Source organism: Staurois parvus, unplaced genomic scaffold (genome assembly GCF_062004578.1).
Source record: "Staurois parvus isolate SC_StPar_1 unplaced genomic scaffold, SC_StPar_1.0 ptg000021l, whole genome shotgun sequence".
In the NCBI taxonomy this organism is placed as follows: domain Eukaryota; kingdom Metazoa; phylum Chordata; class Amphibia; order Anura; family Ranidae; genus Staurois; species Staurois parvus.
Window position 1 is genome coordinate 3,492,501 of NW_028317817.1, and position 16,247 is coordinate 3,508,747.

The following is a 16,247-nucleotide window of genomic DNA, read 5'->3' on the forward strand; positions in this document are numbered from 1 at the left end:
TTCATTACCTAAGTTCTTGTAGAGGTGGTTACACAATTCAGAGATTAAACACTGCTCGCTACTTCACCTCTATTACAGCTAGCTGAACTTATGTGGAAAAAAACAATGAATCACTGGCAAATAGAAAGCTGGAGCAAAGAGGCAATCTTCTGATATTTTAAATAGTACGTGGAAATGGCTGATTTTCTTTAGGATTAGATATTTAAATGGCTCCGGCTCATAAATTATTAGCATCATTTTCTCAGCAGGATGACAGCAAGGAAGAACCATTGTAATATAGTCGCACTTGTAATGCCATCTATATTTAGCTTTATGGCGGCATTTTTAAAAATACAGGCAGGGAGTGAAGTAAACGTTACGGGCAGATTTAAAATGATTATATAATGAATATTTACAAAATCTTCCCACAGTAAAAACGCAGGGAAAATGTATGGTAAATGCAGAGATATAAGCAGCTCAATTTACATGTAAACGTTGACTTTTACTATCTAGACTAGCTTGTCCCCTCCTCCTCACATATATTAAATTCCTACTGAACCACCTCTATGATTGGCTTTCAGAATAGCCAATAAAGGTTTGTGAGGGGTCAGACAAGCTTCGACACTACCAGGAAGTGCCAAAGCTTCGTCTGATTATAAGTGCCTGCCATTTGGGCACAGAGACCAGAGCTAAAAATAAATAAATAAATGAAAAAAAAAATCAAAAAAAGGCAGATCTCTTAACTTTTTAAAGAGGAAAAAACAAAGCAAAACAAAAAAAACCTTTCAATCCTACCAGCATCTTGCATTCTAATAACTTTTTTGTGCTTTGTGCCACTGCTGATTGTTGGATTCCATTTTTCCCAGCTCTCTCTCAGAGCACTAACCCCCATGTTATGGAGAAGAAGAGGGGAAGATGTTCTGTTGTCCCATTCTAGAATAACAACACAGCGCCTCCATGAAATATGGTAAGTTAGTGTTGTGAATAATTTGTAGGTGAGAAAGTGTTCACATATTTCACGAAAGCGAAAGTGATAGAACATTTGTTTGCTTCCACTTTGTGATGAGACACCTAGCTTACAGGTGGGAAGCCTCACTTTCGACATTCGCTGCATGTGCTACTAGTAATATGGAGTCACGCCAGAGCTTACTGGGTTTCAAAGAGGGCAAATTGTTGGTGAACACATAGACTGATAAACATAAGCGCGGTCAAAAGAGACACGAGGACATATTGCAGGATTGTGACCCAGAATAAGAAACAACTGCTGTAAAAGTGACTGCAGAGCTCAAGCTCAGTCTTCAAAAGCCCTTGTCCACAAAAGCTGCTCAGAAGAAGAGAGAGTGGTACAACACCCATAAATCATGGACTACCGACCAATGGAATACTGTAATATGGTCCCATGAATCGAACTTCACACTGTTCCCCACCACTGCATCAGTACTTCTCTCAACAGCCCTCAGCCCTGATGCACACCATAAACACTCTCAAGAGGAGTTATGCAAGCATCAAAATACCTCCATGGATAGATATCAGTTTGGAGGACTGGAAGTTACTAAGTACAGGAGTGGAAGCCGTACAACTGCTCAAGGCTTTAGGAGTCCACTCTTAGATAATCATTGACATTTTCAGTCATGGCTGCCACAATTTTTTTTTTTTAATTGTTTGACGGCACTTTTTATTGAAGTAAGTTAACCTGCATAGCAGAAGGCATGAACTCGGCAAATCTAGTAGGTGTCAGTGCCCATTTTCACTTCATTAACTAGGTCCCAACCACGCTATAGCCGAAGGACGGCTACAGCGCAGTTCTCTAGTTCTGGGACGACGTTCATGGATGTCGTTCCAGAACACACCCCCAGTGGCACACACTTGGCCCCGCAGGTGATCGCTGTGTCCTACGGACACAGCCGATCACGTGATACGGTAAACGGCCAACCACGGTGGCCTTTTACCACGTCATCAGCTATGTCCAATGACACAGCAGATCACTGGTAAATACAGTTGCTGGTTATCTGCTGCACTTTCCTCACGCTGTCACAGTGTGAGGAAATTACTGCAGAGAATCGGCAACTGTCAGCGAAGAGATCAGCACTGATGATCAGTGCCCTGATGATCAGTGCCCAGCAGTGTCGCCCACTTGTGCCACCTATCAGTGCCGCCTCATCACACACATCAGCAAAGGATAGAAATGACCTGTTTGCAAAATTTTATAATAGAAATGAAAGAAAAACTTTTTTTTTTCACATTTTTTGCTCTTTTTGTTTATAGCGCAAAAAATAAAACATCCAGCGGCAAGTAAATACCACCAAAAGAAAGCTCTACTTGTGTGAAAAAAATTATAAAAATTTCATATGGGGACAGTATTACGTGACCACGCAATTGTCATTCAAAGTGCGACAGCGCTGAAAGCTGAAAATTGGCCTGGGCAGGAAGGGGGTAAATGTGCCCGGTAGGCAAGTGGTTAAAATACTTTTCTGGCATAAAAGCACACCAACTTCAGTCTAAGAACTGTTTTAGGGTTTGAGCCCATTACCAGAGGTAATATAAGCTATTGCCAAGTTGGTATTTTACTCGCAAAAAGATTGAAAAAAAATGTGCAATTTGTGAACTTCAAAGTCCTTGGGTAAACCAATGCACTGACAAATAAACTAAGGGTATGTAAGAGAACATCATTTGTCCCCATCAGCGCTCCCCCAGGGCAGGGAAAAGTTCCCCCCCCCCTTCCTAAAATAAACACTTTTCTAGCATGCTTCTTTATTACAAAGATGGAGCTACAGACTGCTCAAGGTTATACTGCGGTTAGGTAGGCATTCTAGATACAAATTTTAAGGATGCAGTCAGATCTTTGCATTGCAGCAATGCATGGTAATGTACGACAGTTCTTTTACCTGAACACACCTAGGCAGTACACCACAACACACATGCAATTTAGCACACAGACATGCACAACTGTGAATGGTCTTACACAGTTTATAAGGTTGGAAAACAAAAATATAAAAAAACAGGTCCAGGATCCAGTCTATATGTCCAATCCATGTGTGTAAATGTGAATTGATCTCTAACAATACCCATAACATTGTGGTGCACGATGTAAATGTGCATTAATGCAACACTATCAGCAAAAATGGGCCACGAAAGTTATATTCAGATATTTAAAGCAGAATTTTTTTTTAGATTTAATTTTTAAATCATCTGCTCCATAAAATAGTTTTGTCTCAGCTGGGGAGATTAAACCCATTTTTCTCCTGGTGACCATTGTCAGTGGGACAGTTATAGAAAAGCTAACAACTGTTACAGTTGTTACTGGAACAGCAGCAGGGGTAAAATCTTCTATGGTGTACATTTTATCAGCAATATCCCCCCTACAAACGTGACATTTCTCAACAGGCCCACTTCTGTCTTATGGAGATCTAGACAGATAACCACTTAAATAAATGCTACATGAAAATGTTTTCTAATAAACCTTACAATAATTGGTATGTGCTATCCATGTTTTCTATCCTGTCAAATAAATTACGTAGATTCTTCCTAACAAAAAGGGAAGTAAAATATGGTAATGTTACCTTGTCATACAAATTGCCAGAACTCTTCCCATCCTCATCACTGCTGTCTTCTATTGGTGGGTTCTCCCTTTTCATGTCATCTCCCAGATAATGCTCAAAGACATTGGAGAAAGCAATAGCAGACAGCATGCAGACCACAGGAGTCAATGTCAACATCAAACGAACCATCACGCCGGCAAAATAAACAGCACTGATTGCATAAAGGGCAACTGTGAAGAGAAATGTGAGCGCTTTTAGTCATTCTGTCAATTAGAAAAATCAGACACACTAAATGTGATTTACTTACGGTTTATAACACCTAATGAATTAGAAGTACATAATCATTGTAGAACAAACACAACATAAATCTTAGATATATACAATACTACAGCTTAGAGAGGATGATCTGCTAACTAAAGCCAATAACTGCTGATTGTCAGAGGAGCAGTTCAAATAATTTGCTCTGGCATGTCAGGCAAAGCAGACATTGATGTGAACAAGCCAAATTCCTAAATGGATGCAAAAGAAAAGCCATAAAATCGTACTGTTCCTTGTTGAATATGAGTGCCCTACACTGTAATGGCTTAGAATAAAAAGCAATATATATTGCAAGCTTCCAGAAAACAATGTGTGAAGGTGTTGTGTGTGCATTGCCTGGAAGCACGCAGGTAATACCAAATGTTGGACTCCCTACAGGAAGGCATTTCCAAAGGTGTGTGTATTACCCAAAGCATGCAGGTAATACCAAATGTTGGACTGCTTACAGGAAGGCATTTCTAAAGGTGTGTGCATTGCCCAAAGCATGCAGGTAATACCAAATATTGGACTGCTTACAGGAAGGCATTTCCAAAGGTGTGTTTATTGCCCCAAAGCATGCAGGTAATACCAAATGTTGGACTCCCTACAGGAAGGCATTTCCAAAGGTGTGTGCATTGCCCCAAAGCATGCAGGTAATACCAAATGTTGGACTCCCTACAGGAAGGCATTTCCAAAGGTGTGTTTATTGCCCCAAAGCATGCAGCCAATACCAAATATTGGACTGCTTACAGGAAGGCATTTCCAAAAGGTGTGTGTATTGCCCCAAAGCATGCAGGTAATACCAAATGTTGGACTCCCTACAGGAAGGCATTTCCAAAGGTGTGTGCATTGCCCCAAAGCATGCAGGTAATACCAAATGTTGGACTCCCTACAGGAAGGCATTTCCAAAGGTGTGTGCATTGCCCAAAGCATGCAGGTAATACCAAATGTTGGACTGCTTACAGGAAGGCATTTCCAAAGGTGTGTGCATTGCCCAAAGCATGCAGGTAATACCAAATGTTGGACTCCCTACAGGAAGGCATTTTCAAAGGTGTGTGCATTGCCCAAAGCATGCAGGTAATACCAAATGTTGGACTGCTTACAGGAAGGCATTTCCAAAGGTGTGTGCATTGCCCAAAGCATGCAGGTAATACCAAATGTTGGACTCCCTACAGGAAGGCATTTTCAAAGGTGTGTGCATTGCCCCAAAGCATGCAGGTAATACCAAATGTTGGACTACCTACAGGAAGGCATTTCCAAAGGTGTGTGTATTGCCCCAAGCATGCAGGTAATACCAAATATTGGACTGCTTACAGGAAGGCATTTCCAAAGGTGTGTTTATTGCCCCAAAGCATGCAGCCAATACCAAATATTGGACTGATTACAGGAAGGCATTTCCAAAAGGTGTGTGTATTGCCCCAAAGCATGCAGGTAATACCAAATATTGGACTGCTTACAGGAAGGCATTTCCAAAAGGTGTGTGTATTGCCCCAAGCATGCAGGTAATACCAAATGTTGGACTCCCTACAGGAAGGCATTTCCAAAGGTGTGTGCATTGCCCCAAAGCATGCAGGTAATACCAAATGTTGGACTGCTTACAGGAAGGCATTTCTAAAGGTGTGTGCATTGCCCAAAGCATGCAGGTAATACCAAATATTGGACTGCTTACAGGAAGGCATTTCCAAAAGGTGTGTGTATTGCCCCAAAGCATGCAGGTAATACCAAATATTGGACTGCTTACAGGAAGGCATTTCTAAAGGTGTGTGCATTGCCCAAAGCATGCAGGTAATACCAAATATTGGACTGCTTACAGGAAGGCATTTCCAAAAGGTGTGTGTATTGCCCCAAAGCATGCAGGTAATACCAAATGTTGGACTCCCTACAGGAAGGCATTTCCAAAGGTGTGTGCATTGCCCCAAAGCATGCAGGTAATACCAAATGTTGGACTGCTTACAGGAAGGCATTTCCAAAGGTGTGTGTATTGCCCCAAAGCATGCAGGTAATACCAAATGTTGGACTCCCTACAGGAAGGCATTTCCAAAGGTGTGTGTATTGCCCCAAAGCATGCAGGTAATACCAAATATTGGACTGCTTACAGGAAGGCATTTCCAAAGGTGTGTGCATTGCCCAAAGCATGCAGGTAATACCAAATGTTGGACTCCCTACAGCAGCGGTTCTCAACCTGGGGGTCGCGACCCCTTTGGGGGTCGAACGACCATTTCCCAGGGGTCGCCTAAGACCATCGGAAAACACATATTTCCGATGGTCTTAGGAACCGAGACACCGCTGCAGTCTCCGGCGATGTGTGGGCGGGATGATACGCTGCTGTCACCTGGCCACACCTCCGGGATCGCTCAGCAGCTCCGCCTCCTCGCCGCTGATTGGCCACCGGAACTGTAGCTCAGGAGAGGCACACAGGCGGCCAATCACCGGCGAGGAGGTGGAGCTTGGAGAGGAGGAGCCGAGCGGCAGCGCGCGTACATCAAAGAAGACCGAGAGAGCTGCCGGAGCGAGTGAAGAGGAGAGCGGCCAGAGAAGGAAGACAGCTGACAGGTAAGTGAGAGAGCGAGCCCAGGCTGGAGCAGGGGTCAGCAAGGTAAGTATCATTGGTGTCAGTGGGAGGAATAGTGCCCCATCATTTGTGTCACTAATACCAATGATGGGGCACTATTCCTCCCCCCACTGACACCAACGATGGGGCACTATTCCTCCCCCCACTGACACCAACGATGGGGCACTATTCCTCCCCCCACTGACACCAACGATGGGGCACTATTCCTCCCCCCACTGACACCAACGATGTGGCACTATTCCTCCCCCCACTGACACCAACGATGTGGCACTATTCCTCCCCCCACTGACACCAACGATGTGGCACTATTCCTCCCCCCACTGACACCAACGATGGGGCACTATTCCTCCCCCCACTGACACCAACGATGGGGCACTATTCCTCCCCCCACTGACACCAACGATGGGGCACTATTCCTCCCCCCACTGACACCAACGATGGGGCAGTATTCCTCCCCCCACTGACACCAACGATGGGGCACTATTTCCCCCCCCCCTGACCCCAACGATGGGGCACTATTCTCCCCTCCACCACACTGACATCAACGATGGGGCACTATTCCTCCCACTGACACCAATGATGGGGCACTATTCCTCCCACTGACACCAGTGATGGGGCACTACTCCTCCCACTGACACCAGTGATGGGGCACTACTCCTCCCACTGACACCAGTGATGGGGCACTACTCCTCCCACTGACACCAGTGATGGGGCACTACTCCTCCCACTGACACCAGTGATGGGGCACTACTCCTCCCACTGACACCAGTGATGGGGCACTACTCCTCCCACTGACACCAGTGATGGGGCACTACTCCCACTGACACCAGTGATGGGGCACTACTCCCCCCACTGATACCAGTGATGGGGCACTACTCCCCCCACTGACACCAGTGATGGGGCACTACTCCCCCCACTGACACCAATGATGGGGCACTACTCCCCCCACTGACACCAATGATGGGGCACTACTCCCCCCACTGACACCAATGATGGGGCACTACTCCCCCCACTGACACCAATGATGGGGCACTACTCCCCCCACTGACACCAATGATGGGGCACTACTCCCCCCACTGACACCAATGATGGGGCACTACTCCTCCCACTGACACCAATGATGGGGCACTACTCCCCCCACTGACACCAATGATGGGGCACTACTCCCCCCACTGACACCAATGATGGGGCACTACTCCCCCCACTGACACCAATGATGTGGCACTATTCCTCCCACTGACACCAATGATGTGGCACTATTCCTCCCACTGACACCAGTGATGGAGCACTACTCCTCCCACTGACACCAGTGATGGGGCACTACTCCCCCCACTGACACCAATGATGGGGCACTACTCCCCCCACTGACACCAATGATGGGGCACTACTCCTCCCACTGACACCAATGATGGGGCACTACTCCTCCCACTGACACCAGTGATGGGGCACTATTCCTCCCACTGACACCAGTGATGTGGCACTATTCCTCCCACTGACACCAGTGATGGAGCACTACTCCTCCCACTGACATCAGTGATGGGGCACTACTCCCCCCACTGACACCAGTGATGGAGCACTACTCCCCCCACTGACACCAATGATGGGGCACTACTCCCCCCACTGACACCAATGATGGGGCACTACTCCCCCCACTGACACCAATGATGGGGCACTACTCCTCCCACTGACACCAATGATGGGGCACTATTCCTCCCACTGACACCAATGATGGGGCACTATTCCTCCCACTGACTCCAACGATGGGGCACTATTCCTCCCACTGACACCAACGATGGGGCACTATTCCTCCCACTGACACCAACGATGGGGCACTATTCCTCCCACTGACACCAACGATGGGGCACTATTCCTCCCACTGACACCAACGATGGGGCACTATTCCTCCCACTGACACCAACGATGGGGCACTATTCCTCCCACTGACACCAACGATGGGGCACTATTCCTCCCACTGACACCAGTGATGGGGCACTATTCCTCCCACTGACACCAGTGATGGGGCACTATTCCTCCCACTGACACCAGTGATGGGGCACTATTCATCCCACTGACATCAGTGATGGGGCACTATTCCTCCCACTGATACCAACGATGGGGCACTATGCATCCCACTGACATCAGTGATGGGGCACTATTCCTCCCACTGACACCAGTGATGGGGCACTATTCATCCCACTGACATCAGTGATGGGGCACTATTCCTCCCACTGACACCAATGATGGGGCACTATTCCTCCCACTGATACCAACGATGGGGCACTATTCCTCCCACTGATACCAACAATGGGGCACTATTCATCCCACTGACATCAGTGATGGGGCACTACTCCTTCCACTGACACCAATGACATGGCACTACTCCTCCCACTGCAAAATTACAGTTATGAAGTAGCAATGAAAATAATTTTATGGTTGGGGGTCACCACAACATGAGGAACTGTATTAAGGGGTCGCGGCATTAGAAAGGTTGAGAACCACTGCCCTACAGGAAGGCATTTCCAAAGGTGTGTGCATTGCCCCAAAGCATGCAGGTAATACCAAATGTTGGACTCCCTACAGGAAGGCATTTCCAAAGGTGTGTGTATTGCCCCAAGCATGCAGGTAATACCAAATATTGGACTGCTTACAGGAAGGCATTTCTAAAGGTGTGTGCATTGCCCAAAGCATGCAGGTAATACCAAATATTGGACTCTCTACAGGAAGGCATTTCCAAAGGTGTGTGCATTGCCCCAAAGCATGCAGCCAATACCAAATATTGGACTGCTTACAGGAAGGCATTTCCAAAAGGTGTGTGCATTGCCCCAAAGCATGCAGCCAATACCAAATATTGGACTGCTTACAGGAAGGCATTTCCAAAGGTGTGTGCATTGCCCAAAGCATGCAGGTAATACCATATGTTAGACTCCCTACAGGAAGGCATTTCCAAAAGGTGTGTGTATTGCCCCAAAGCATGCAGGTAATACCAAATATTGGACTGCTTACAGGAAGGCATTTCCAAAAGGTGTGTGTATTGCCCTGAAGCATGCAGCTAATATTGGACTGCATTTGCAAATTTTATATATCCAGCAACACTGATATGTTTACAAAAAGGAGCTTTCAAAGCTCATATAGCCAAAAGTGTAAAAATGCACAACATGGTGTATTGCGTACTAAACATACATTATGGGGACAATGCAAATAACTTTTTGTGTATGGTATGTATACTGGAATTTACGCAGCTACAAGGCTATACTGGTAATGGTGATCAGCGACTTATAGTGGAACTGTGACTGTGAATCTGGCTCTAGCTGAGAGGAACATTACCAGTGACACCAATACAGTGAACAGTGCTAATACAGACAAATGACACTAGCTGGGAAGGGGCTAACATCTAGGAGGCAATCAAAGGGTTAACTGTGTGCCTGTGTAATGTGTGCTGCTTTTACTTTACTGTATTGCAGTTTATTCTCCCTGCTTTGCAGGAAGAATAAGCAGTCTGATCGCTGTTCCTTGTACACAGCTGACTTCAGCCAAAATAATTGGTTGAAATCAGCAGCCAAACCTGTGCTGTGTCCAATCGAATGCACGTGCCCCTAACCCAGAAGAAGGATCACAGCGTACAGATACATCACCTGGCCTGGAGCTGCAGCTCCAGTACAACTACTGTTGGTGGATGCAAAGCCATTAAGGAATCTACATGAAGCAGTTATGCAGCCAAAATATCACTTCTGAATTATTTTAATAAAGGGGGATTCAATGGAGAAGGAATTTTTTTGCCTATCCTTCCGATCCTTGTTTGGTTTAGGAATTTAACCGGAAAAAAGCTCCTAGGTCCCTACGTCACTGTGCATTTCAATACATCGGGAAATGTTTTACTGTCCCCTTCTCTGGGCCAAATGAAAGTTGAAGCTGTCTAAATATGCAGATGAAAAAGATACCACATTCTCTGTTACACACTGTAGAAAGGACGCAATGGTTTTCTTTCCACCCCAGGCTAGTGGTTGGACAATGAAAGAGCAGCAGCACACTAATAAGCTCGTTACTCACTCTGCCACTTTTACCTAAAAGAAAGTTCCTTGTAAGCACATTTGCAAAGCGCACACATGACTATCTCCCAGTGCTACTGTGAGGAAAGATTGGAATCTCTGTTAGAAATTGGCTGCAATGTTCCCGCTGAGATTGCTAGGTCAAAAATGAGGGGAAACCTTGGTGGTGACAAATGTGGCAATAACAATCTGACCGAGGGTCTGACCTTTTCCTTTACATAGTAATTTTATTGCTGCCTGCAGCTCCACTGTAGAGTGTCTGCTCCCTTCTTGTGTCAAAGATCCCACAAGAAATGAGTGCAAATAATGGTAAAATGGATACAGAGTAATAAAAACTTAAAGAGATGCAAACTTTTCTCCTCCCCCATCCATAAAATATTTTGGCTGAAGTACTATATCTATATATATATATCTATATATACACATATACACACACAAATTACATTATATTTGCAATGTTTCAAAGATCTACAGTAGATACAGAAGTTGGGGGGCTTCACTACTTCTTGCTGAGTGATTACTACTCTCTCAGTGTAATTATCAGTCTAGTCAGGAGTACTGCAAACAATAGCCATTGTGTGGCCAATAGATTTTCTGTCTCAGCACTAAAAAAAAAAATGTGCATTTATTTATTTTTTACTAGGGGCCTGGAAAGCATTGGACCCGCAATCAGAAGCTTGCTGGTTGCATGCAGGACTCCTGCAGGATTGTCAGTGTATCGGTTTGCTCAGACATCGTATGGGCAGGCAGTTACACACTGGCAGGAAGGGACAATGAACTACATAGAGCACTCAAAAAGAAACCTGGTAGTTAATTGAGAACTACAAGACAACAGCCACAAAGGTTGTTGGTACTTGTAGTTTTCCAATCACAGATATCTGTGAATGAATGATGTGGCCATGCAGGCGGAGAAGGTCCCCCGCCTTCTTTCACGAGATACAGCGGATCGAGGAGATGCTGCTGGAGTGGGAACATGTCACATGTTCCACCCTAAAAGCAGGTTGGAACATGTATCATGCTCCCAAAGGTGAACGTATCCTTTAAGCTGGCCATTGACTGAAATGTAGCCAGTTCAGCAGGAATCGGGTGAATTTAAACCTGTGTGGCTGTCCCTGCTCAACAGAAGTGGATTGGTTGATTGACTTCTGTCAAAGGAGGATGTAGGAAAACTTGTTGATCAGGAGCTGCAGCCACTGATCAATGACAGCGGTGCCCAAGGATGTAGGATGCTGACTGAACGTAAAAAACAAAACTACCCGTATAGAACTAGATTAACAGTAGGATTGCCAACAGACGACCACTAGAAGGAGAAATTTGTAAACTGGATGAATTACCAAGTTAAAAATATGAAGACAAACACGTAAAATTACAAACTCAAAGTGTTACTAAACCGAGGACCCAGCATTTACTAATATATATATATATATATATATATATATATATATATATCCCCCACAGTACATAGAACATGGAAATGCAATTATTGTAGTAAATATAAAGTGCTAAACACCTTTTTTCATCAGCAGTATATAGAAGTCTTGTGACTTCTATCAGTGTCCAGCAGAGTACTGGTTAAAGCTTGCAGGAGTTTTCATTCTCCCCTGGTTGTCCGCTGAGGCTGCAGGACCCCTGTCCCTCTGTCTGGACAGTTCTGATTGGTCCTGTGCTGATCACATGCACCCTCACAAAAAAAAAAAAACACCTCTCTAGCAATACACACTAAGTTGAGCATGCACAGCTTGTCCTGTACCATTAGCAGATTGATTGGGGACAGTAGGAGAAGGGTAGGATCAGAGAAGACAGGTTCAAACAGCCTTTTTACACAAAATGGATTAACCCCTTAGGTTCCACAGTGAGTAGAACGAGCATGCTTTACAGCATACACAGACTGATTTTACTTTTGTGGCTTTAGGGACACTGTAATTGCTGTTAAAGGTACAGCAGTGACTCAAACATGTACTAAAATGACCTATTGTTTATCTTTTAAAGCAGGAAACAATTGAGTTAAATATCCCACAGGAATGCTACCAGCCATTCTGGCAATGCCAGTGACGGCCAGCTTCTCGCTCATCTTAAGAACCATAATCCACCTAATGAAATGTACTCTAGAACATATGGTGTTCTCACATAGACTTCCAAGTAACAGTGTACTGGAACTGGAGGTTTTCCCGACTGAACCATGACCCATTCTCTCCACACAAGTAGCAAAGCATAGCCAGAATAAAGCAGCTCTAATTATTTTGCCTTTACTAACACAATTACACCACAATATGACAAAGCAAAAATATAATACAAAAATAGCAACATTTAAAGCATGCAGATGACATTTAATTGCTGACTGTTCTTACCAAAAACTCGCTCATCGTTGATATTTTTTATGCAGAACCACAGCCCTGCTGGAAATGTACAGACTAATATGTGAAGGTCAAAGAAGAAAGAAACCCACGTTGTCGGCTGGTGTTCTGATACTGAAGCAATAATCGGGATATGAATTTTTGCGTACCTGGTACAAAAAAAGGAGAGGAAAACACAGTCACTAAAGGGATCATATTTAATGAAAATTTAGAAAAATTGGGCTGGGTAGTCAGGTGATCCCCACAGCCGTCTATGGGACCTGAGCACCTAATTTGAAATAGTAAGCAAAGTCCAAATGTGTTACAGTGGAGTTCCAGCTGAAATAAAAAAAAAATAAAAGTCAGCAGCTACAAAAACTGTAGCTGCTGACTTTTAAAATACAGACACTTACCTGTCCCTCAGTCTAGTGGTGTCATCACCACCGCTGGTTTAATCGGCCGCCTTCTCTCCCTGGTGCTGGCATCTTTACTGTGGGCAACCAGCTGTGACAGCTTGCCGCTTCACAGCTGGGTGCCCACTGCGCATGTGCGAGAAGCGCTGTGCTCTGAATGGCTCTGTAGTCTTCTGGGACCTGTCATGTGTCCCAGAAGACTACAGGGAGGGGGGTCTCGGATGACAACTTCCCCTTCCGATCGCCTAGGAGCAGGTACATGTCAAATTTGGGTATGCACTCCCCCCCCAGATGCCAATCCTTAATGGGGAGCGGGCGACAACGCATAAAAGCTGAACTTCCCCTTTTGGGTGGAGCTCTGCTTCAAGCAGTGATTGTGATGCCATAGATAGCAACACAATCAGCATATCTTGCCAAGTACACCATGGAAGTCCAATTTACATGATATCCTTACTTCTACTGATAGAAACTTTGCATAGGTCTTTAGAGGGGAGTCCAATCTCCTGCACACAAAATATATGAGATATTTCAGGATTATCTATGTAAAAGTAGGGTACATAACCTCATTGAAGAAAAAAAAAAAAAAAATCAGACAGGAGATACACTGCCATTCTGAATTGCTCCAAGGATGATACTCAGCTATGAGAATATAGACCATAACATCTTATAGATTGCTATGGGCAGTGGATTTATTCATTATACTACAAGCAAAAAGTTGTGAAAGTGTTAAAGAAAACAAAAAAAAAAACACACCACAAAAACAAACTGGATATATTTTATATACTGTACATTATATTTGAAAAAGCCACTAAGTAAAAATAATAAATACTGTAATCAACCAAAGTTTTCTCAGATTCCAAAGAAGAAAAAACTCCCAAAACTGAAAGTGTGATAGCAGCACAAAGTATATTGCAATTAAATCTCAAAAAGTAGCAATTTAACTGTCAATTTATTGTTTGGATTACTTTGCGAAAAAGCCGCTGTTCAGAGCCAATGGATGAAGTCAGTGAACCCGATGTTAAATGATGACCTTTTAGTTACAGACTAAAGCGTTAAACCGATGGCAATTTCACAGGGATCTTGGGTATAAAGGCAGCTTTTATTGCTATTCTATGCCAAAACATTTCAGAAAACACCTGCCAAGTGCTTAGATACCAATTGCTTCTAACAAGGGATGTGCCTTGCAATTTTACAGGTCAGTTTTCTGCCCAGATGCCTGATCCTCCCCGGCTGTTGAGTTGGCCGGATTTTCCTTTCCAGAGAGCTCAGAAATGCCAGCCAGCTGCGGTCATGTAAAAACAATTATATGTAATACATGTAGACCAGTGAAAGACTAGTACATTACTGGCATCTCCTTTACATGAAACCAAATAGTCATTTGACTAGTGTTGCTGTTTAAGGTGCTAAAAGTCTTCTACCAGTATGTAATACCTAGGTCTTCAAGGGACTGGATTCTTCATGTAAATAAGAGGTTTTCAGTAAAATGAGAAAAGCCATTTTTATGGTTCATGTGTCAGGAACAGTGAAGATATTGATCGCTTATGCAGGCCATAGATGGGTCGAAAATCGGCCGATTTTCGAATCGTTAGTGGGTTAATAAGTCAGCCATTTTTCGGTATTTTGGCAGATTTTTTTTATCGGTAAAGTTTGAAAAAAAATCGTCCGATTTTGCCGATTGGCTGTTTTTGCGGCAATGATGGGCAAATCGGCCGATCTTTTTACCGATAAAAAATCTGCGCATGAGCAGTGACCTGCAAGAGGAAGACAAAAAGAAGAAGAGGAAGAAGAAGAAGAAGAGGATGAAGAAGAGGATGAAGAAGAAGAAGATGAAGAAGAAGAAGAGGATGAAGAAGAAGAAGAGGATGAAGAAGAAGAAGAGGATGAAGAAGAAGAAGAGGATGAAGAAGAAGAAGAGGATGAAGAAGAAGAAGATGAAGAATTCCAGTCTGGCAAAAAGTGTCCCTGCAGAGAGCGCCGCTATTTCTTTGACATTTATAGCGGCTGCAACAATGTATCTCTTTGTTTCCAAATAAAAAAATCTGTATCCGAAATGGATACAAATAGATACAATGTTGCAGCCGCTATAAACGTCGAACTGTCAAAGAAATAGCGGAGCTCTCTGCAAAGACACTTTTTGCCAGCTGTAGACGGGATGAAAATCGGCTGATTTTTTACCGTTCCTGGTAACGTCGGCCGATTGAACAACCGATTTTGCGTTTTTTTTTTTAAGAAAAATCGACCGGTTTTCTCCCCATCTATGGCCTGATTACACCTGCACAGCACCCTGACTTTAAAACTTTAATATCACCTGCAGGATGATCCGGCATAACGATCAAGGTGTATGCAATCTGAAGCCAATGACAAGAAACTTGCTATGCAGCTGTTTTTGCATCACTTCATAAAAGGACATGTATAAAAAAAAGTAGCTGTAAGGCTGGCCATACATCATACAATTTTCTTGAGAATTTTGCTTTAGATTTACCAAATACCATATAATATGAGGTCAAACCTAAACAACACTTTTAGTTGTATCCAATTAGGCGGGCCCTTGTGCTACATAGTTAAAGGTAAGTCTAAAGGGAATTGGGTAGAGAATTGTATTGTGTATGGCCAGCCTAAGGCTGGATTTACAAAATCCATATAATATGAGGTCAAACTCAATCCCTTGACGCCGATGTAACACAAATATGCGGCCTCGCAGAACTGGGCTTTTTTCCCGTGAGGCAACACATTTGCGAACCTGTCTTTCTGCACAAAGACCGCGGTGTCACTGAGAGCCCCAGGTCCCGTTCTAACGATTGGGACCCGGGACTCCGGGTCACATGATCGCTGGGATAGCCTCTGATTGGCCATCACAGTGATCAGTCACTGTACAGCCCGGCCCCCTTGTTTTTTTTTTCTCTATGAATGGAGAAGAGAGATGCATTGTATCTCTCTAACTCCTGGCATAGAGGGGAAAAAAAGTTTGTAAAAAAATTTAAAATAAAGAAATGATTAAAAAAGAAAAAAATGCCTAGATCAAGGTTTGATCTAGTTCAGTGCCAGGGTAAATGTTTGGGTCAAGGTCA

The 16,247-nt window shown here is 44.1% G+C and overlaps 1 protein-coding gene across 1 annotated transcript in view; it reads right to left on the reverse strand.

Annotated features, from left to right (window-relative positions):
• Positions 1–16,247, reverse strand: part of STT3B (STT3 oligosaccharyltransferase complex catalytic subunit B) — a 240,927-nt gene that overhangs the window by 44,128 nt on the left and 180,552 nt on the right. Inside the window, exons 9-10 of the mRNA XM_089690796.1 lie at positions 12,782–12,936; positions 3,540–3,748 (exon numbers count right to left, since the gene is read on the reverse strand). Coding sequence (XP_089546922.1) covers positions 3,540–3,748; positions 12,782–12,936 — 364 coding nt within the window. The remainder of the gene's footprint in view (positions 1–3,539; positions 3,749–12,781; positions 12,937–16,247) is intronic.